Source organism: Poromitra crassiceps (genome assembly GCF_964638095.1).
Source record: "Poromitra crassiceps genome assembly, chromosome: 15".
Classification (NCBI taxonomy): domain Eukaryota; kingdom Metazoa; phylum Chordata; class Actinopteri; order Beryciformes; family Melamphaidae; genus Poromitra; species Poromitra crassiceps.
Window position 1 is genome coordinate 13,385,129 of NC_139634.1, and position 22,722 is coordinate 13,407,850.

Here is a 22,722-nt window from a genome sequence, read left to right on the forward strand (position 1 = left end):
GGCCTCATGGAGTCATAGCACTGCTCTGTTTCTCTTTCTCCTCCTGGTGGCCTCATGGAGTCATAGCCCACGTATAAACTGCTGTCTTCTGGTTTATAATGGGGCAGTACAAAGCTATGTAAAAGCATAGTTTCTCTAGGACGTTTTCCCTCCTTCCTGCTGAGTGTCTCCTGTCTCACCTCATCTCACCTCTCCCAGAGGATGGTACATCATCTAATCTGTGTGTCTGCGTGCTACTCCGGATACCAATTTCAAGGTGGAACCGTGTAGGAACATCAAGGACTTAATACTTGTATTGAGTATACAGATGATAATGATGGTATTTGCCTCAAATAACAAGCCCCAGCGTCTGCTCCAAAATATCTCAAAATAACTGTAATGGAGAAGAACTTTGTAGGAACATCAAATATCAGGTGTGGTTTATGAAGTGTAGCGATGGTAATTGTGGTTACAATGATCATAATCATTTGTAACCAAAACCAATACACTCTTCTCCAGATAACAGCAATGAAGAGGAGCTGTATCACATGTATCTGTGTTAAGGATGATGAGTATTGTGATAATGATATTATCAATCAACTTTTATTATCAGACACAAGGTCCATAGAAAAACACATACATGAACAACACTTTAGAAAAATAAAACACACAAGAAAGAATTAAGATCTATAATAGAATGCACCTATACCAATAGGACCACATTCGTGAGTTGTATCTCACAGCACTAAACACAGGGTTGGTTAGCAGTACTATGATGGCATTCTGGGACACTTTAGTCTGCCGATAAATTTATACATTAGGTTTCTAAGGAGGGCCTGAAAAGTGTAGACTCTATTATTATCTCATATTAACTGTAATCACAACCTATAGAGCTTTTTCGGGACCTATGTTGTTGATGATTTATTATCATTGTAATGAGACTTCCCCATATTAACCTGTAGTCTACTCTACCTAAGTCTACGTCAATGTCTCCAGATTACAGTAACGAAGAGGAGCTGTGTAGGAACATGAAGTACCTGCTGCAGCAGCTTCCCCAGCTCAACTACGGCCTGCTGCGCTTCCTGTGCCGCTTCCTGTCCAGCGTGGCATCGCTGCAGCAGGACAGCTGGAACATCGGGACGCTCGCTGCTGTCTTTGGGCCAGACATATTCCAGTAAGACACAGCACCCCCTGCCTGCCTGGGGGTGCACGATTAATCCTGCATCATTGTATGTCTGTGACGAATAACCACAATCGCAGTATTTAATATTTAGTAATGGATGTGAGGAGTGGCTGTAGAAAATGTAATTGTCCCACAGGGAGAAATTGGTTTAGCAGAGGATTCACATGTGACACTGTGACCACGTTACATAACACACCCTGACTGATGGAGACACAGAATCGATAACCATCAGTGCTTGAATGCATTTGTGTACACACACATACACACACACACACACACACACACACACACACACACACACACACACACACACGCACGCACACACACACACACACATGCAGGCGCACAACACAGCGATGTGAGTTTCATGAGCCACTTGAATGAGTTCCGATCCCGTGGGAAAGCACGTGGCCAACACCCCTCCCTCCTCTTCCATCTCCAGTCTGTCAACTGAAGGGGAGGAGCTCCGGGACCAGGAGTCTGTGAGCAGGGTGCTGGCAGAGCTGCTCGACAACCAAGAAGGCCTGTTTGACTCAGAGGACGACGACATCTCCACCACCAACGACTACAGCTCCATCAACGAGCAGGTAGCCCTCCACCCCCCACCTCCCAGAGTCCCTCTCCTCTCCTTATGCATTATGCTCTTACGCACGACGAGTTTGTGAAGAATGATCGTCGTGTGAATTGGAACAGTTTTTGTTTTATCTTTTTTTTTGCTGACCCCCTACCACCCCAATTAGGACTAAGTGCATGTGAAGTGATGACATATCCACTCACCAACCAAGAAAGTTCAAAACAACGACACAAAATATCAGTACAGAAACCAATACGTTGAAGAACAGAACAGAATGCACTCATTATTTGAAGGCTGCTTTTTACGTAACACCAAAAAAGTTATGAATAGATGAATCCACTAACAACATTCCTGACCTCCTCTTCCTCTTTTTGGTCTTTTTCCTCTCATTAGCAAACAACCAACGCCTCCTTTTGTGGAGCTCAGACAGCAGAGCGTGACACCACATCTGATAGGGTTAGGGGTTCAATTCCCTGTGGCTCCATCCATAGAGAAAACATGTGCACTCATGGCACTGTAAGGCGCTTTGGATAAAATGACAAACGCCATGTTATGTTTAGGTCATGTACCCCCCCCCCATACACACACCCCACCCTGTTCCCTTTATATTCTCTCCATTCCCTGAAAAGCTGAAACTACAGCACACGACTGAACTCTTAGTTATACTTAGATAGCTCACGCCTGATTTGAAGCAGCTTAAAATTCCTTCCGCACCAATGAGGAAATGGACCGTAATAATAGGCCGTACTAAGAGGTTTACCAGGGAAAGAAAATTGAGAAAATTGAAATAATGTCCTATTGCAGTCTGTTGAAACATGGAACAAGTGCTACTTTTCAGGTCCCAAGTGAATTGAAAGAGTTTTCTGCTGATAGTATTTATGATTCTGAAATGCTCTGAAGCGTTTTGAAGATCTGTTTGCATCTGAAAACACTGTGGCATCAAGTTGGCCAATTTGTCCTAAAAAAGCTTTTGAGCATCTGTGAATTTGTAGATGAGCGAAGAATCCCCAAAATATACAGTATGTGACAAACGTCCCAATTTTGAGACTTTTGTGTACCCATGCTTGATATGCTAAAAAAAACAACAACTTGGATTTAAAAGTGATAATGAATTCATTTTGTTTTGAGTCTTGGCACTATGAGCAGTTAGTTTAATAAACCCTCAGACTATGAAAATAGATTACAAGATGAAAATAGATAAGAAGATTTACCAAAGGCTTCGTCTCAGTCTGGACTTGAAGCCAAACCTTCTGCGGGCCAAATAAAAAGGTTGGACTCCAGTCAGTCTTGGAGGGCTTGTGTGCATAGAAATGATCCATGACTAGATGTGCTGCCTAGGAACATGAACATCTAGCAGACTGAAAAGCACAGTGAAATGAGTTCACTTGCAATGCAGCTGTAGTCTGTGCTGTTCAATGCCTCCGGCAGTGGAAACAAGTGGAATATTTTTTAAGAAGAAACATAACGCCTTCTTTTTGAGTGCAGAGTGCAGACTATGCCCCTTAAGTTGTTTGTTCAATGTCAAGAAAATCAATATGCAGTACTATTTAATCCAAAAAAACAATTTAATGAGCTTTTATCAAACATTTGTTTCAAGGGTCATATGAATCAGTCCAGTGCAGAGGTTTGCTGTGTTTTGCTATACGATCTATACATCGACCTACACCTACATAGAACATACAGAACAAGACTGGCAGACTAAGGGGCTGACATATTTCCCCAACATAGAGACACTGCATGAAATAGGCCACGCCCATCACGGGGGGTAAAGCTCCATTCATTTCCACACACCAGCGTCATTTTCCTTGAATTAAACATAGCTAAAAGCTGTTGTGTGGTGGGGCTGCGCAGACAACACATGTAAAAAATCGCCAGTTAAAGTTTTTTTGTACTCCTGAGCAAAACAAGGAAGCCATCGAGAATTGGCGAGAAGAAAAATGTGGATCTAGCTATCAAGGAAGTAAGTTGGAGTGTTCATCTTCCGTATATACGATCTTTTTGTGCAACACGCAACCATGCACGCGACATAGGAGAACGCCAGGATTGGAGGGGGGGTTTCTGTTTTCCCCCGTCTTGGGCATGGCTTCTGAATGATGATGCGTTACGCAGTGTCTCTATAGCAGGGGCACTCAATTAAAATTCTAAGAGGTCCAGATAGAGAAAATGTCCTCAAGCGAAGGTCCGGAACATTGAGCTTGCGTTATGATTCAGTGCCATTGAACTTAGGCTACTTCAATGATTGCAGTAGCCTAATGGTACAACGTCTGTATGTAGTCAGTGACTGACTGTTAAATCAAAATAAACATCAATAATGTTTATTTACAGTTTTCATATTTAACTGGATTAATTATAAATAACTAGCCTACACTAATAATAAATACATGTTCTTTTCTCATTTCAAGTAAAATAATGGCTGCATTTAGAAATAACACAACAGAGTGCTTTGGAAAAATTTGCATCTTAAAATAAAGTGCTTTAATTTTAGAAAAATAAGTTCCCCCTTTTCTTCCTTTTCTTAACTCCATTTCACATTTTATCAGTCAGGCTCTCAGCCAACAAACCTCCTTTTCTCTTGATAGAAGTGAGCTCCCACTCTGTTTGTCTGTGCCTGCCTGTCTGTCTGTCTGTCTTTCTATCTATCGGTCGCTCGCAATGCAAACTTTGCATGCCGTTGGGCAGTGACTGTGTGTACGCCCTGGATTTGAGTGTGTGTGCTCATGTGTGGCACTTCCATAGACAGCTGGTCAGGATCGCATCACACTTCACGAGACATACTGGTTTTGAACTGCTCGTGAGACCAATGAATGAACATGAGTCTGCCTGCTCTGGATTAAAACTAAAGCTTTGTTTTCACGGGCTACTCTTTCTTTTGAGCACGCGATGTGAAATACTTCTCTCGCATTTCTCCGAGTCTCGCCTCTCCTCCGTCCGCGTGTCAACTCTCCCGCAGCAGCAGCAGGCAGAATCGATTCGCTTGTTGATTGGCTGAGTAGCATCACGTGTGATGATTTACAGCGCATGCATTGGTCTGTGAGCTTCCTGACAGATAAACCAGTACCGTAAAGGGCAGGCTAGAAAATGTGCCGGTTAAAATAGAAATGCTCCGTGAAAATGTAACTATTCAGTGATTTGTAGGTTATAGGGCTCGGTCCGGATAGGACGGCGTCTGGGTCCGGATGCGGACCGGAGTCCGGACTTTGAGGATCGCTGCTCTATAGTATCCATCTTCTCTCGCCTCACCTCTTCTACAAGAGCTTTGCATTGTTAGTAGAAAGGAAGTTGAACTGAAATTGAGAACAGTAGAATGAATGAGCTCCATTATAAGTTCTGCTCATGTGACTCTGCTTCTCTTCCTCTGTCCTTCTGCGTCTCTTTGATTCATTTGTCTGTCTGTGCCTGGGGAGTCAGAGGAGAGCAAACACAACACAACCATCTCTGAAGAAGAGGGAAAATATCTGCGCACTGATCCATGTGTCTTACATAAGAGAGGAGGATGAGAAAGTGTGTGTGTGTGTGTGGGGGGGGGGGGTCAGAGAGAGGTAGACAGAGAGAGATACCATGCCAGAGGGAGGGAGAGAGAGTTGGCAAAGAGTGAAGGGAAGAGAGATTTGGAGAAAGAAAGGATAGGAGGGGTAGAGAGTGAGGGATGAGAGAGAGAGAGAGGTCACGATGATGTAACCGTGGAATAGACACCTCCAGCCTTTACACAGGGGAACAGACCCTCATGGAGGGGGATTATCTCTCTCTCTCTCTCACACACACACACACACACACGCACGCACGCACGCACACACACACACACACACACACACACACACACAGTCTCTCCGTCTCTCACACAGCAGACTGCTCAGAGGTGAGCCAGGTAACAGACCCAAAAGAGTCTTGTTTAAAAGCAGTGGAGTGGTGCGTTCAGCTGGGATGACTGAAATAAGCTCAGAGGAAGAAAGCTAAAGACATGGTGAGAGGTGGAGAGAGAGAAAGTCAGAAGGGGAGATGCAGAGAAGACAAGATGGAGAAAGGGAGGTGGGGAAACTGACTCATGTGTATTTGACCACAGTTTTCACACATTTCTTCGGTAGAGAAATTGAAAGTCGGAATGAGCCTGAAAGATGAGCTGCGCTCAGCTGGGTTTTGGTCTGGGTTTTTTTTCGTGCTCAGTCAGCAGAATGGGAGGCAAGGTATATTGCTGCCAGGGTTGGAGCAAGGCTTGGCCTAGGCTTGTTGGTAGGACAATATCCCAATGGCTGTGTTTGTTTTGATGCAGTGTTTCAATGAAGGGTTTGCAACGTCAGGATGCCTGGACAGAGCAGTGGGGAAAATGACAAAAATCAGCAACAACGCTTTTAACCCTTTTTTAAGTTGCAAAGTTTGGATTCAGCCAAGACTGATTGATGAAGCGCTAGTTTCAATTAGGAATTAAACCCCCAAGTCTGAGCTTAGTTATTTCCCTTACCTGCATCATTTAGAAAAAATGCAGGAGCTGAAATAGGGTTGGGGCAATGTGTGTGTGTGTGTGTGTGTGTGTGTGTGTGTGTGTGTGTGTTATTGAGGCGATAGAGACAGTCTGTGTCTCGTCATGAACGCTGGGGTAGCTGGCTGGGGGTGTGGTCACGGTGGGGTAAATCCCCCGTTCTATCCATTCAGCATAGTTAGCATTTAGCTGCTAGCCCAGCCTAGGCAGACAGGATTGGGGATTTAACCCCCGCAGTAAACGCACATCTGATCAGACGTCTATGTACCTGCTGTAGAATCCCCAATCCTGTAGTGTAGAGCCGCAGCACCGTCCTTTGGCGACTCAGCCCATTGTTTTTTTTTACCCCACTCGCGCGCCAGCTGTAGTAACATTTTGTCTGCTCCTGGAGGATATGTGCAGTGTCATTCGGGTGGTGGTAAGCTCACTGGCTGTCTGCTCCTGGAGGATATGTGCAGTGTCATTCGGGTGGTCGTAAGCTCACTGGCTGTCTGCTCCTGGAGGATATGTGCAGTGTCATTCGGGTGGTGGTAAGCTCACTGGCTGTCTGCTCCTGGAGGATATGTGCAGTGTCATTCGGGTGGTGGTAAGCTCACTGGCTGTCTGCTCCTGGAGGATATGTGCAGTGTCATTCGGGTGGTGGTAAGCTCACTGGCTGTCTGCTCCTGGAGGATATGTGCAGTGTCATTCGGGTGGTGGTAAGCTCACTGGCTGTCTGCTCCTGGAGGATATGTGCAGTGTCATTTTTGGGCGGTGGTAAGCTCACTGGCTGTCTGCTCCTGGAGGATATGTGCAGTGTCATTCGGGCGGTGGTAAGCTCACTGGCTGTCTGCATCAATTTGCTGGGAACTCCCTGGAACTCTCTCAAGGACTCCTGGTTTGACCCGATGTTGAGAAGAACCACTCCTGTAGATGTAACCGCCCCAGACATCGGCAACTCTGCATCTTCCAGCATTAGAACTCCAAGACTTTGTGAAGCGGATCTGATGGAGGTGGAGCAACACTGCCACACCAGTATAGGAAAACGTGAAAAGTGAGCACAGACTGTTGCCCCTGTATAAGATGGAACACAACTTTGTCCTTGGCCACTGTTTGCCTTGGATTGGCCTACCAGCTAGTCTCGGCTGGTAGGCTCGATTTGATCTGGCCATTGTTGGGGTTAAATCTAACGCCTACATTTCTTAGTGACACCATCTAACACCATCTTGGACAAAATTGTCTTGTCTGTCTAGTTAGTTTGTTAGTTAGGTCTATAGTCCTTGAGTAAGGAATGCCTTTTTTTTTTTGCTCATGAATCTAGGTGTGTCCTACTGCACCTGTACCAGATTAGCAAGAACTGTGCTTCCGGAACTCTGCCATGCTACGAATGCCAGGATGTCTAATCTACAAAAGGTTTTAGAGAGTTACACATTTCTAGAAGAACACAATGTTAAGTAATGGGGAATAGCTTATATACATTAGGTTTGAATGTATGTGCTCCTGTGGCACAGTGACAAGGTATTGAGCAATAGCCTATATCATTTAGAACATGGAGTTATTTAGAGGAGGTGGTGACAGCCTCGTTGGGTGGCAGGGGGGAGCCATATGATACGTATGTCAGCAAGCGTCATGTGGTGTGAACGAAGACACACAAACACACACTCTCTCTATCACACACACACACACACACACAGCACACACACACACACACACACACACACACACACACACACACAGCACAGACACACACACACACACACACACACACACACACAGCACACACAGCACACACACACACACGGATGCGGAAAAGGAAGTGACAGTGGTGCTGTACAGGAATCCAAAGTGATTGTGATAATAAGACACCAAACTTAGGCTTGGATGATATCCCAAATATCATGTAGTCCTGCCAAATATCGCGTTACACAATATTAGGGGGATTCTTTTTCAATAATATTATATACTAATAATTAGTTAAGTTACTGTATTTTATGTTTCAGGTGCATACATTACATAATATGGTAATGTAATAATCATAAGTATGAATAGTATGAATACAGAGGTTGATATGCTGCTCACTTCCTTCCCTTTGCAGCAACAAATACAGCACTCTTAAGTGAACAGAAGAGAATATGAATGTCAGTGACAGTCAGACACGCACACACACACAAGCTGAGAAGAGGGTTTTTTAACAAGGGACTTTCACTCAACATGGCTTGTTTCCAGTGCTCAAAAATGTTTATCTTGAAGGGGGAAAAGGGCCTATCTGTTTCCTAAGTGCCCTCTAGTCTAAATCCCAATCTCCATTTGAAGCGCCCACAGGCTTAGTAATGAGAAAGTGAGAATTTGAGTAGTAGATAATTCTGTCTCTCCCTGATTGTGATTAACATCTCAATGTCATTCACCCGAGTCATTTGTCTGCTTTAATCCCTTCTCTTTATTCACACGCAGGTGTTTATTTCAATCTAGCCATTGTCCGTTAGGTCAGTTAGTCTGGGACATATCATTATGCAACAGCAGTTCAGTGGCTAAATTCCCCCATCAACCTGACACAAAGTCGAGCTGAACCCAAAAATGACTTTTCTTTTCTTTTAGTTCAAATACCTGGGTATGCAGTGCACCTATTTAATGATGTATGCAAAAGAAATCACAAAAATCGAATGTCTTTAGTTTTTTACACTTTTTCACATCAAAAGTTCATTTTTCAAGATTTCATTGATAACAGTAATCTACAGTTTGCTGACGTCACCTAGTACTATCAAATTTCTACCCCATTTCAACCAATCATATCACGACATGGCAGCTGTCAATCAAATCTTCATTTCAGGATAATTTTCTCTTCCAAAAGAAAGAGAAAATGGCGCCTAGTGCCCGTCATCTGGCAGAATTCCTATCTCATAAACTAACTACTAACTTGGCCAATCGTATCAAACATGAACAAAAAAACAAAAATGGTAATGTCTAAGAATGCAAAGAAATGTAACTGGCTCGTTAAAACGCGCATTCCAGGAATATCGTATTTACAGCAGCGATAAAGACGCGCGCTTGAGAGCCTGCTGGTTGTCAGGGGTCGCACCTCGAAGATTCCAGGCCGACGGACTGCACTCTCCGCTCTGCAACACGAAGGCAGCTGGCTGCCTGCGGCTCGCTGAGCTCCACTCAGCCACTAACCTCACGTCACCAGGCTCTTCCCGAGGAGAGCGCCACAACACGCTGAATCCCACTCGATTTGGAGGCAGAACACGCCAGGATTGGCCAAAGCCCAGTCCAGTCCGCAGAATTGTCAAATAAAATCATCGACATATTACTATGACCCGCCTCTCATCCTGTGATCTCAGACAAGTTATGTTTTCAGTCTGAAACGGACTGACGAACGGGTTCAGTTCGACTTTAACAGTGTTTAGAAGCAGGGGGCAGGTAGTGGTTACATTTTTGAAAGGCTAATCACTAGAAATGACTGACAGTGATGAATTTGACTGGCTGTGAATCAAAACTGGGTGTCAAAAGGTTTCCCCAAGTCACTGCAGTCACACAGAGAGGACATTAAGCTTGATCAAACCACACATAATCTGATCAACAACTTCCAGCCCTGAGTTGTGATTTTTAGTAATCTTAAACCTTAAAGAAAAAAAGGAGCAGGGAAAAACTGATGGGGGTGAGAGTCGAACCTTTGACCTTCCAGTTACACGATGGTGTGTCTAACCGCTAAGCTGTTGATGCTGCTGTTTTCCTGGCCCCTCTCTATTACTAACCACATGGATCTCACATTCAAACTGGTAGCGTCAGTCAGCAGGGCTTTGTGTTTAGTGCTTCTCCCCGTTCTGTCCAGAACTTCAGAACTGGACCGCTTGACCAAGGCCACAAGGAAAGAAGGAAAATGTATCCATTACTAGGCATCGAGTGACCTCGCCCGTAGCTCATCCTCGCCTGTCCCAGCAGCTGTTCTGCCCTTGGGGTCAGTAGCTCCCCTGGCCCATGACGTTTACTTTTTCTCAGAAGGAGTCATAGTCCTTTTCTCAGGAGTTCAAGTTGATGATTCTTCTATAAATAGGTCACGATGACATCAATTTCATTGGGACATCGTCAGTGACATCATTAGTGATGTCATAGCCTTGAAACACAGGCTGTTGCCGTTCTATGACATCATCAGTGGGACAAATGCTGAAACAGACAGAGTTTGCTGACTCATCACTGATGACTTATCACTGATGACATCACGTCATTAGCTAATTAGCCTAATTAAAAAATCCGGCTCTGTCAGGTCACCCCCACTGGTGCCCTTTACACCCCCTGAAGGTTTCAGCCCGATCGCACTTGAAACAGCATAGCTGTTCCCGGACACAGAATTGAAACATACAAACATAAATATCACCCACATACTCAATTTGATATATAGATAGATCATTATGATAATTCATCAATCATTTTAGTTGTGTATCAAGTAGAAATACCAAACATCTACTGGATACAGCTGATTTGCTTGCTGTCCTCTGTTTCATATCATGATAAATGAATACTTTGGGTTTTTTCTGGCTGCTGGTCAGACGTTGTTGCCGTGGGTAACTTGCGATGGCTATTTGTCATTATTTTTGACATCTTCTAGACTAATGATTTTGATAATGACAGTATTGGCTCTCTGCAGCCGTACTTGTGACGTTCAGTTGCGAGTCATTTATCATTGTTCTGTGTTCCCGCCGGCCCACTAGCTGTCCAGTAGTCCAACTAATAACGTCAGCAGAGCTCCATGTTTTCTCCGACTGCGTCCAGAAACTCAGACCCAGGCCAAGGCCAAGACCTTCTGTTCCTGACATTCTCTGCCCTCTCAATCTCACTCTACCCACTCCAGAGACACACACACACACATATACACACACACACACACACACACACACACACACACACGCGCGCGCACTCACGCACGCAAGCACACACTCTCGCGCAGCACAATGACACTTGCACAGCTTAACGCACAACACAAACACACACAGGGACTTGTTAATGTGGCTGAAGTTTTCCACAGACTTAGAGAGGGGGATAATGTTCTCAAGGCCCCTCCCCCTCTGAAAGGCCGTGCCAGGTCTTCCCAGCAGGGCCAGGTCATCCCAGCAGGGCCAGGTCTTCCCAGCAGGGGATTTACAAACTCTTATCCTCTAATATTGTTACATCACTTCCCAGGCTTTCCCATCACTTACTCAGCACAGCCACGGCTAGAGCCATTCTTCCATTCAGTCCTTTTGAACGAATGCTTCTAGTCCAAGATAATTGTTCATTATGTCGACCCCCTTAGTTTGAGTGAATACACACAAGGGGACTTTTATATCCAATGTGATATCCAGGGTCATTTTTCCATATGACTGATAAGTAGCCTTGATAGAATGAGTATGCTCTTGGTAGCTGTCGTATAATGCACAGTTATGTTCATGGTATCAGTCGGTCCACATTGGTTTCAGTCGTGGTCTCCGAGACCCAGGGTACATCCATCTTGAAGACCGTCCCAATGCCTTTATCCCTGCTCCGAGGAGCAAGGAGAGATCTCCGAGGAGCAAGGAGAGATCTCCGAGGAGCAAGGAGAGATCTCCGAGGAGCTATGAGCGAGGAGCTATGAGCGAGGATACACGAGAGCTATGAGCGAGGATACACGAGAGCAGCCTTCCCAGAAGTGACTTTGTGAAAAGTCAGGGTGGTAAGGGGGACTCATGAATCATCAAGACGACAGGTGTACGGCACCAGCGTGATGACTCTGCTGCGGTGTGTAGCGACAATGTGAGGAAGCTCCTATGAACCAGATGGCAGAGAAACAGTACAAGTTCGCATGGTTTTCTCGGTGGGAGGGGCTAAGACGCAAAGAAAAGACGCAAGTAAGGCAAACGTGAATGCAAATAAATGGAATGGGATGATGTACCCCTCAAGAGTCCTGCTGGTTTCCATCTATTCAGAGACTGATTTACACCTGGGACACCTGGTGAATATAATCAAGCTAGCTGGTAGGATAGAAACCTGCAGTGCTCAGCAGGGTTGAAAACCACTGATGTAGGTGATGACAAAGTTAGATTATTGTATGTCAATAATTCCCACTAAGCTTGGGGATTTGTCCTTCAATTTTCTATGTGTCATATGGCGCCACAATATTGACAAATAATCATGTTGGGATTATTTTTGTTGAATATTGCAATTCTGATCTAAATTGCAACACACTATATAGACATTGATTTTTCAATATTTCAGATTTTTCAACAAAAAGGAAACAAAAACTGATGTTGCTTTGCTACATTTAACAACAATTTAATTTATAGGCAAGAAATTGGGCTCAGCACCAGAATACCATCTATTTTCTTGATTTTGTTAACCTGCCTACTCAAGTCTAATGTGCTTTACTGCGCCAACGCGACACAACTGAAATGGAAGTGGTTGTTCTGTCCACTTTAATTCTAGGATTTATGATAAGCCTTAAACATGCCTGGAAGGTGCCACAGCTCTGTGTGTCTTCATGGAAGAGTTGACTATTCCATCCACGCTAAGTCCTTGCTTTATGCTAAGCCTGGGGCCGTTTGGGAATGTTCCACTGCTTTGTGAGTCTGTCTTACTGGCTGTTTGGTCTGTCAGGATCGGCTCGGCGAAGGTTATCTCATCTGTTTCAGTGGATCATAGCACAGTTAATATTTGATCAATGCTCAATTTTCTGGTCAATTAACATGCACGCGCACACTACACACACACACACACACTACACACACACACACACACGCACACTACACACACACACACACACACACAAGGCAAGGCAAGTTTATTTGTGGCACGTTTCATACACAGAGGCAATTCAAAGTGCTTTACATCAAATCGATAAAGGAAAAGAGCAGAGAGAAATCAAAAGATTAGAGTGGAAACAGATCAAATTCATATAAAAGAACACGCAAAATGCATGACATCAAAATAATCAAATCAAGTATAACAGAATGATGTTCCCCCCTAAAGGAAACATATATTTAATTGGCGTTACTTCTTGGTATGGAGTAGTCACTCTCACACCAGTGACACTGTCAACCAGTATCCAATTAATTGTGCCTTACCTCTCCTCTCCACACAAACGAATAACACCATCGTCACTTCTTATTTATTACGAGCAACATTTTCGCTTGTTATGAAACAGTCTCAATTTAATAGTGATGCCTCACATCTGACCTATTCACGAGTTTCCTGGTGAGACCGTGGGCGCTTCCATGACAACCTCCCTCCCTGTTTCCAGCTGCCGGTTGCCTGTTCCCGTCCAGGACCGTTCATAGTGAAAGAGACTGAAAATAATCATAATAATTGTTGTGACTTTGTACCTACCTATGTCTTGTAATGGAGCCCCCCAGCACAATAATTTCACACGTGCATAATTGTACAACGGAGTGACAATATCTTGAATCTTGAAAGAGAGAGACCGCTAAAGCTGACCAAATAATAAGAGTTCCGGTTTGGATGTTTAGCCTTCAAAACAAAAGTGGCCGCTATGCAACCACATACTATTTTTAGCCATTTCGGCTCAAATAAGCCCATAATGTACCAGTGAACTGACATTCACCTCGTTTTTGTAAAATATCGCCGCTATGCAACCACACAACGTTACTATTTTCAGCCATTTCGGATAAAATAAGCTAAACGTTCCCATTCTTTGACAGCGGCGCGCACGTCCTTGCTAGTGAATTTTTTTTAAACAGGAAGTCAACAACCGGCAACCGCTGAGAATCATGGGAAACGTAAGTCCAGGAATAAGGTGAATAACAGCAGATGAGACCAAAGCCGAGTGAATCGGCGAGTGCTCTCGTTATTCATAGTCTCTCTCCGGGTCGGAAAGACGCGGAAGTGAAACGAAACGGTTTACGGCAGCATAACCACAAAATTACAAAATGACTTCCAAACAAACTGTTGGAATATAACGAGAGATGTTCGCGAGAGTAGAAAGCCCCTGGAAGTAGCGAGGAAAGCCTTTCTTCTTGTCTGTTGCTAGTAGGGATGTTCATTTTGAAAATTTTCCAAAATCGATAATCGGTGAATATTAACGATCAATTATCGATCATCGATTTTATTAATACTTAGAAAATTTTCAATATTTTCAATTTTTTTTTTTTTTTTTTTTTTTTTACAAAATGAATGCCTATGGCAGAAAATACGAAAGACAACGTGTTCTCCTCAATGAACTCTTTATTTCAATGTGTCTCCTCTCCAACACTGCTGTCCCCGGCGCATGCCGGTGTGAATTTCCCATGTTTAAAACAGTTTTGTTGGCACAAAGGCCCGTGCCCAGCCAGAAAACTAGAGACTATATGAAGCTCCACCTCACGTTAGTCGGCTGTGCAATGGAGTGGGGCGAGGAGGAACGAATTCCACCCAAACCTAGTCAAAAAAAAAAAAAAAAAAAACGTTTTTTTTTTTTTTTTTTTTAATAATTAAAAAATCGATCCAAATGCCACAGGATCGATTCCAATCCTTAACGATCGATTATCGATTTTCGATAATTGATGAACATCCCTAGTTGCTAGGCAGAGCGAAACGGTTTACGGCAGCTGCCTCTCTGTCCCGGAGAGAGACTCTATGTGAATAAGGTGAATAAACAACAAGAGAGCACTCGCCGATTCACTGGGCTTTGGTCTCATCTGCTGTTATAAGATGATGTGAGGCATCACTATTGCATTTAGACTGTTTCATAACAAGCAAAAATGTTGCTCGTAGTTGCTTTAACCTTTAAGACATTTTTTATGGTTCTGGTTATAGGCAATATTTATATAATAGGACTAAGTCAATGGAAGAGTATGAATCCTTCACCTAATCACAGATGCATGCACACACACAACACACACACACACACACACACACACACACACACACACACACACACACACACACACAGTACACACACACACACACACACACACACACACACACACACACACACACACACACACACACACAGTACACACACACAGTACACACACACACAGTGAGGGAGGAGTATGAGTCACCCCCCCCCCCCCCCCCCCCCCCCCCCCCAGATCTGTACACGTGATCATGCAAGAATTCCCCAACATCCAATCAGTGGTCTTGGAGCGGAGATGTTGCCCTAGCAACCGGGCAGTGACAGCAGCAGATGGGCTTGGTGTTGATAAGAGTGAAGGAGAGAGGCATAGGAGGAAAGAGGAAAAGGAGAGATGGTAAAAAGCGTGTGAGACGGAGGGAAAGAAAGTCAATCACTCTAAGAGACATGGAGCTCATTGTGGCCTGAGGCCTAACTGCCTATGTGAAATGTCATGAGAACGAATCCACTTCATGACCTTTGCACTTCACCTGCCAATCAAACTGGGCAGTACTGTGATGTTGTTTTCCTTGGGTTTTCTGTTGATGCTAGTGTTGTAGTACTCGACAACGGTCTTGGTCCCGAGACCGGTCTCAAGACCACATTTCGATGGTCTCGGTCTCGTCTCAGACTCGCCCTCCCTCGGTCTTGGTCTTGAATCGGTCTTGGACAAGCCCGACTCGGGATTTTATTTCAAGACACAACACAACACAAGATGATACAAACCACAAAGAGTTTCTTTGCAAAACAAGTGGGAAGAAAAAACACTGAGAAGAGTGTATGATCTGTAAAGTCATGGTCTTGAAAATGCTCTTGCATTGGTCTGGTCTCGACCTCGGTCTCCACGTGGCGCTCTTTTCTTTGTCTGTTTAGCCATGATCGACGTTGTTCTTCTCGTTATTCCAAACAAACCGCTGCTGTTGCCGCCAGAAACATAAAAGCTGTGATTTCCCCCGGGAAACTTACTCAACATCAAGCTGTATTCATTCACCTTATGCAGCCCCGCCCCACTTGACCCCATTGTATCGTGACTTCCTGTTCAAAACACCGGCTGTTTTACCTGCTCAAACTAGTCTGACTCACCTGGTCAAACCTAGTTCAACTCACATTATGTGTCAGACTAGGTGTAAGGAAGTTTCTTGAGTTTCGCTGGATCTTAGGTAAGAGCTCGCGAGGATGATCGGTTAGAACCACAGAGATGTCTTTCAGGTGTTTATTTGAGATATCAGGCAGAAGTATAGAGCAAGCAACATACAGAGTAGTAGAGATATAGGTAGCTAGCAGATTGCATAGAGAGACTCGTGTATCATGTGCAGAGAGAGAACAGCATAGCATAGTAGAACATCGCTTTTATACCTCCCACATTCGAGGTATGACATCATTGGTGATGTCACAACGTCCCGGGAGGTATGACATCATTGATGACCTTACAAAGTCGCGTCTGACATCACACAGTCTGGAGACAGCATAGACCGTCTGACATCACCGATGACCTCACAGGGGAAACTCTGACATCACCGATGACCTCACAAGGTGAACTCTGACATCATCGCCGATGATGTCTCCGGCGGTGATGTCATCGTTAGAGCTGGGTATTGGTTCAAATTTCAAGAATCGATTCGATTACGATTCACAAGGTTGCGAATCGATTAATCCCCGATTCGATTAATTTCAATATTGATTTGGTTAGTGATACCAAAATGTGTTTTTTGAGCTGTAACCTGAATTACATGACTTTCCAGTTATGTAAGACAGGGGTTCCCAACCTTTTTTTGCGCCAAGTAGATACAGTACATGTGGAAAAAACGTTGCAGACCTGTTGTCAATTTTAATGGTTTTAAGTTACACATATATTTACTCACCAGGTGGTGACAAAGGGTAAATAAAGCTGGGCTCAGACTACAGGATTCTGACAATCCTAGCCGATTTTGAAATCTGGCTGTGACACGCACTACAGGAGAATCTTCCCAGATTATCTTCCCTAGAATCTCAAACATGCACACACTACAAGATTTGTAAATGTGGCACCACGCACTACAGGATATTATTAAGATTATCGGCAGGATAATCACATTGATGCCCGGCCATACTCCGAACCTGTTTCGTTTTTGGGGTTCCAGCAGTGACCAAAGCGCTCCGCCCCCACCTCACCTCTCTCTCTCTTTCCTCATTTTCATGCCCGTCTCGCAAACAAATGAATCTCACGGTAATTAGCATGCGTGTAAACAACGCGAGTCTATTGTCTGTACAAGTGAGAACACAAACACATGCGCTACCAAAATATATTTCCCTGCTGCATGTCATGAGATCGGCAAAAGTTTGGATAGACTGGATTGCTTCCCGCAGCAGCAAAGCCTTTTTTCCCCACACTGCCTGATAAGACAGGTAGGAGATTACAGCCTCTGACTGGCAGGGGCTTCAAAACTACGATATAACAACTTTTTATTCATTGGTCATTCATTGTGATATAAATTAGTGACATTTTCCCCCAAATACTCATGGTTCTGTGCTGTTGGTATTTGGTAGCCTATCTGATACCTGCAGTGCAGCGCATCAAATGAGCCGCGTCAATTAACGATAATGACGGGAGTCTCCCGCAGCAGCAGAATGATGTATTCGCGCAGATTTTCAGTCCTAAATATCAAACATGTTTGATATGATCGGGACGGCCCCGATGAGGCTTTGAGCAGATCGGGAGGGTTAAGATTGGATCTGCAAACAGCTCACACTACAAGATAATCGGTGCCGAAAGTCAGGCCCGACCAAGCTTGGCAAGCTGCCAGGCCAGATTTCTCCTCCGATTCTCGGGAGGGGTGAATCAGGCATAAATCGGCCCGAAAATCCTGTAGTGTGAGCCAGCCTTAACAGCCTTTTCATCTGTCAATAAAGACACTTTCACAATTATGCACAGTGATTTGATTTCAGCCTATATAATTTCTAAAAGTAGATATTAATGATCAAACATTTCCATTCATGTAGCCTACAGTATTTATGTTTTTGTTTAAACTACAAACATAAATAAATGTCAACTTGAAACTAAACATAAATAAACGTCAACTTGAAACTATGTTTCAACTACCACACACAGCATAATATTTTAGCCTGTTTATTTAATTTAATTTTTTTTCTTTTTTATAAAGAAAATCGATCTCTGGACATATTAATCGATATCAAAGGATTCAAATAAAAATCGGAGAATCGATTTTTTGAACCCAGCCCTAGTCATCGTTGGGTCGTGGGCTCCTTTGGTTCGTGGGCGTTAATTGCCCCACGAACAGGCCTGATGGTGGGGCATTACGGAGCCTTTTCTACACTACTGTAGGTGTCACAGGAAGTGTACGGTAAATGAATAGAACAGCACATGTAGTCACTTTCATGAACTGGGTAAGTTTTTTTTTTTTTCAATCGGTGATAAAGCATAGCAAAATGCACATTTATTGATATGAATATGTCACGTACAGTATTACTTGAAAAAAAAGGTGAAAGTGAGAAAGAAAGGCACTTTAGAGTTTACAGTACCTTGGTTAACTAGCTCGCTGTGATGTGAAGGAATTCTGTTTGTGTCTTGTTCACATGCTGCCAGTAACATGATGACTTATTTCTATCTATATATAGGCTACTTCTCCTCTCTCTTTCCAACACCTACCTCCCCCCTCTCTCTCTCTCTCTCTCTCACTCCCGCCATCCCTCGCTCTCTCAGGTTCATCTCCTTCCTTCCATCCCCTCTGCAGTACCTCTGCCTTTAAAGCTCCATCTCTCTCTCTCTCTCATCCCTCGTTCCACTCCCTCTCCTCTATCTGCCCCCCCCCCCCGCCCCCGCCCCTCACACGCACTCCCTCTATCTGTCCTTCTCCGAAAACGATATTTATCTTATCTATGTATTTATCTCGCTGCTGCTAACTGGTATATCTGTCGTGTCAATGTGTTACTGATTAGCTTCATCTATATTTAGATGTCCTCTGGAACAAACTGTATGAATGTGTTCACTCTTGCCTAGCACACACACACACACACACACACACACACACACACACACACACACACACACGCGCACGCGCATGCGCATGCGCAGACACACACACACACACACACACACACACACACACACACACACACGTGCATGCGCAGACACACACACCCACACACACACACACACACACACACACAGACAGACACACACACGCACGCACACACACGTGCAGACACACACATACTGGCAACACCGTCCTTCAGTCACTAATTCAGGGAACAGAAGTCCCCTAGCCAGAAATATGATCCTCTGGTCATTTCTGTACTGGACAGTTCATCTCCAAAAGGAGGGACACTTAGTAACAAACTAGATAATAATGATGAGGAAATGGTCATAAATCAGCTTCAAATCAGCCATGCAAGTGGAAGGGATTTTGTTCAGATTTAGCCCACAATGAAGTCATTCCTCACAATTTTAGAAGATCAAAATTAACATTCCACGTCTTCGTTTTCTCGGAGTTCACCGATCTCTAAAATTCGTAGGGAAAGACAGCTTTGGTTCCAAATGAGAAAGGTAAATGTTCTGAAGTCCACCTTATTATTTAGGCTGTGGTTTTAAACGGCATCTCACTCCTGCTAACTCAGAACAGAAGCCTCTCCAAATCCAAAGCTTAGAAAAAGCTTTTCCTTTTAACCAACAAACATTTTTACAGATGGCGTGTGAGTAATTGTAGAGAATATAGAATAGCTATGTTTTTGTTTGCTGCCTTTCTTTCTCTGCATAAACAAGAGGAAACAAAGGATTAGTTTGGATTGGAAAGTCCGATAAAGTGATATTAAACTGGGTGCACATTATTGACCGGCTTTAGCACAAATCAGGCCATCCAGGATAACAACCAAACATCCCATCAAAACAAAACAAAACAAAACAAAGTTCCAGCTCAAGTTAGCCCAAGAAGGTTATGTGAAGAGAAACTATGAACAACATGCTTTAACGTAATACTTCCTGTTTGGTGCTCACCTCTGCTGTCATCTCTCTGCCTCTAGATCACAGAGCTGCTGGATGATGACAAGTGTGAGGCAGAGTGTGAGGACCTGCCTCAGGACGGGGAGGAGGGCCCCACCTCCTCCGACTCACCGCAACACACACACCCCGACGACGGCCCCGCAGCCAGGTGAGACACACACACACGCATGCGCACACACACACACACACGCACACACACACGCACGCACACACACACACACACACACACACACACACACACACACACACACACACACACACACACACACACACACACACACACACACACACACACACACACATACATACACACACACACGAGTGCGCACCCTCCCAGAATGTCAATTGTGGGAGATCCCAGGAAATACCATGTCATGTGACCCCCAGGGATGAGCTCGATGGCTCATCCCTGGATTGACTTCCTTTGATATCTGGACCTGTTGTGTGAGTCACACTTTTTTCTTGGTGTGTGATGGGCTTAAAAATAAAGGTTACAGTTCATCACTGATCTAATATCTCCAACAAGCTGGCCAGGAATTCTTCAAATTTTTAGCTAGTTTTCCTATTGATACTGGTGCATCTTTTGATATTTCATGACACATTTTCAGTCGTTTAACGACAAAATGTTTTCTAAATACAATATCAAACAATGCCAGGCGTTAATGAAAGCAGAAGAGCAAAAGGATGAGTAGATGAACGGGTCTTGCAGGACAGTTTCCTGGCTTGTGGTAAGTTGAGCGTGTTAGGAGGTAGTGTTACACTGCGTTACTTCTTGGTACTGCTTGTGGTAAGTTGAGGGTGTTTAGGAGGTAGTGTTACACTGCGTTACTTCTTGGTACTGCTTGTGTCGTTGGATTTAGTGGAAAGACTAAATGTATTCAGCTCCAAATCATTTACGATGTCATGTTCTGCTCATACTGTCTTCGCCATCCTGGTGAAGTATTCGGCGTCTATTTTTCATGTAGTAGTGTATAGTCTATTTTTTCCTAGTTGTTTGTCAATACACACACACGCACACACACGCACACAGTTTCACACGTAGACAGGTTAATGAGACTTGCTCCAGACTGGAGGAACATGGAGATCTTCCCAGCTCTCCTGATCTGCTTAAAGTGATTACTGACGGCTACGCAGAGACGATCCAGACACCTCAACATTTGCAGCTTTACAATGTGCCTACATTCACCCATTCACACACCGAAGGCGGCCAGCTGCCACGCAGGGTGCTAGCACAGCCATCGGGGGCAATTCGGGGTTCAATGTCTTGTCCAAGGACACTTCGACATGCGGACTGGAGGAGGCGGGTATCGAACCACCGACCTTCTGATTGGTGGACGACCCGCTCTACCTCCTGAGCCACAGCCACATAGTTACTCAGTAGCCAGCTACCTGTTAGATAAAGACAACGCAGGCTATAAATCAGTCAGCTGGGATGTGTGGTTTACATCCAATCAGGGTCATGCTGCCAAGTCCTGTCCTACTGGCCCTTAAGAAGATTACACACGCTAATCCATCATCTGCACACACACACGCACACACACACACACACACACACACACGCACGCACGCACACACACGCACGCACACACACACACACACACACACACACACACACACACGCACACACACACACACACACACACACACACACACTCACACTCACACTCACACTCACTCACACACACACGTACACACACACACACTTTCACACGTACACACACACACTCTCACACACAACCACACGTACACACACACACTCTCACACGCACGCACACGTACACACACGCACTCTCACACGCACGGTCGCACGCACACGTACTGTACACACACGCTCACAGCCACGTAGACTACACACCACATGACAGACTCAATGTAAAGGTCCACACATAGACATAGATGACCTCACTTCCTCTCTCTCTCTCTCTTCTCAACCCTTGGCTACATTCTCTCTCTCTCTCTCTCTCTCTCTCTCTCTCTCTCTCTCTCTTCTCTCTCTCTCTGCCCCCCCCCCCCCCCACACACACACACACACACAGTGTTTGGCCTCATACTTATTGGATCAAGACAATATTTTGACATTTTGCATGTGTTGCTGTTGTCCCATTTCAGCCCACTGTGTGTTTTAACAATGTGTATTAATATGGTACACAAAGACCGCAGAAAGAAAGCTGTGTGTGTGTGTGTGTGTGTGTGTGTGTGTGTATGTGTGTGTGTGTGTGTGTGTGTGTGCGCGTGTGTGTGCGCGTGCGTGTGTTTGTGTCCCATCCGTCCATGTGTGCCTGCGTCTTAGCCCCTTGTATTCGGTGCATTTGGTATTGAGTGGTTTAGAAGTTAATAGATTTGTTTGTGGGGTAACATCAAAGGATTGAGGATTTGTGTGTGTGTGTGTGTGTGTGTGTGTGTGTGTGTGTGTGTGTGTGTGTGTGTGTGTGTGTGTGTTTAGACTTTACATGGCAGCTGCTCAAAGAGCACACACACACACACACACACACAGGTTTAATTAGTCGAGGAGGGTTACATGCAGCAAGTAATTTAGATAAACAGCAAGCAGACTATGGATGTTTTGAGTTTCATATTGATTATTTCAGTTAGTAATAATGTTTTGGTTGCTGTGGGGAGCCTGTAGCCCTCACCTCTGTGACCCTGGCTGACCTGATCACAAACCTGTTAAAAAAAATCTTTAGAGAAAAATATCAACTTG

General features: G+C 44.4%; 1 protein-coding gene across 2 annotated transcripts in view; it reads left to right on the forward strand.

Moving 5' to 3' along the window:
• The window catches only part of fam13b (family with sequence similarity 13 member B), an 82,273-nt gene that overhangs the window by 14,416 nt on the left and 45,135 nt on the right, over positions 1-22,722 (forward strand). For both annotated transcript variants that reach the window (XM_083651389.1, XM_083651390.1), the window contains exons 4-6: positions 976-1,153; positions 1,605-1,749; positions 20,042-20,169. In XM_083651389.1, coding sequence (XP_083507515.1) covers positions 976-1,153; positions 1,605-1,749; positions 20,042-20,169 — 451 coding nt within the window. The remainder of the gene's footprint in view (positions 1-975; positions 1,154-1,604; positions 1,750-20,041; positions 20,170-22,722) is intronic.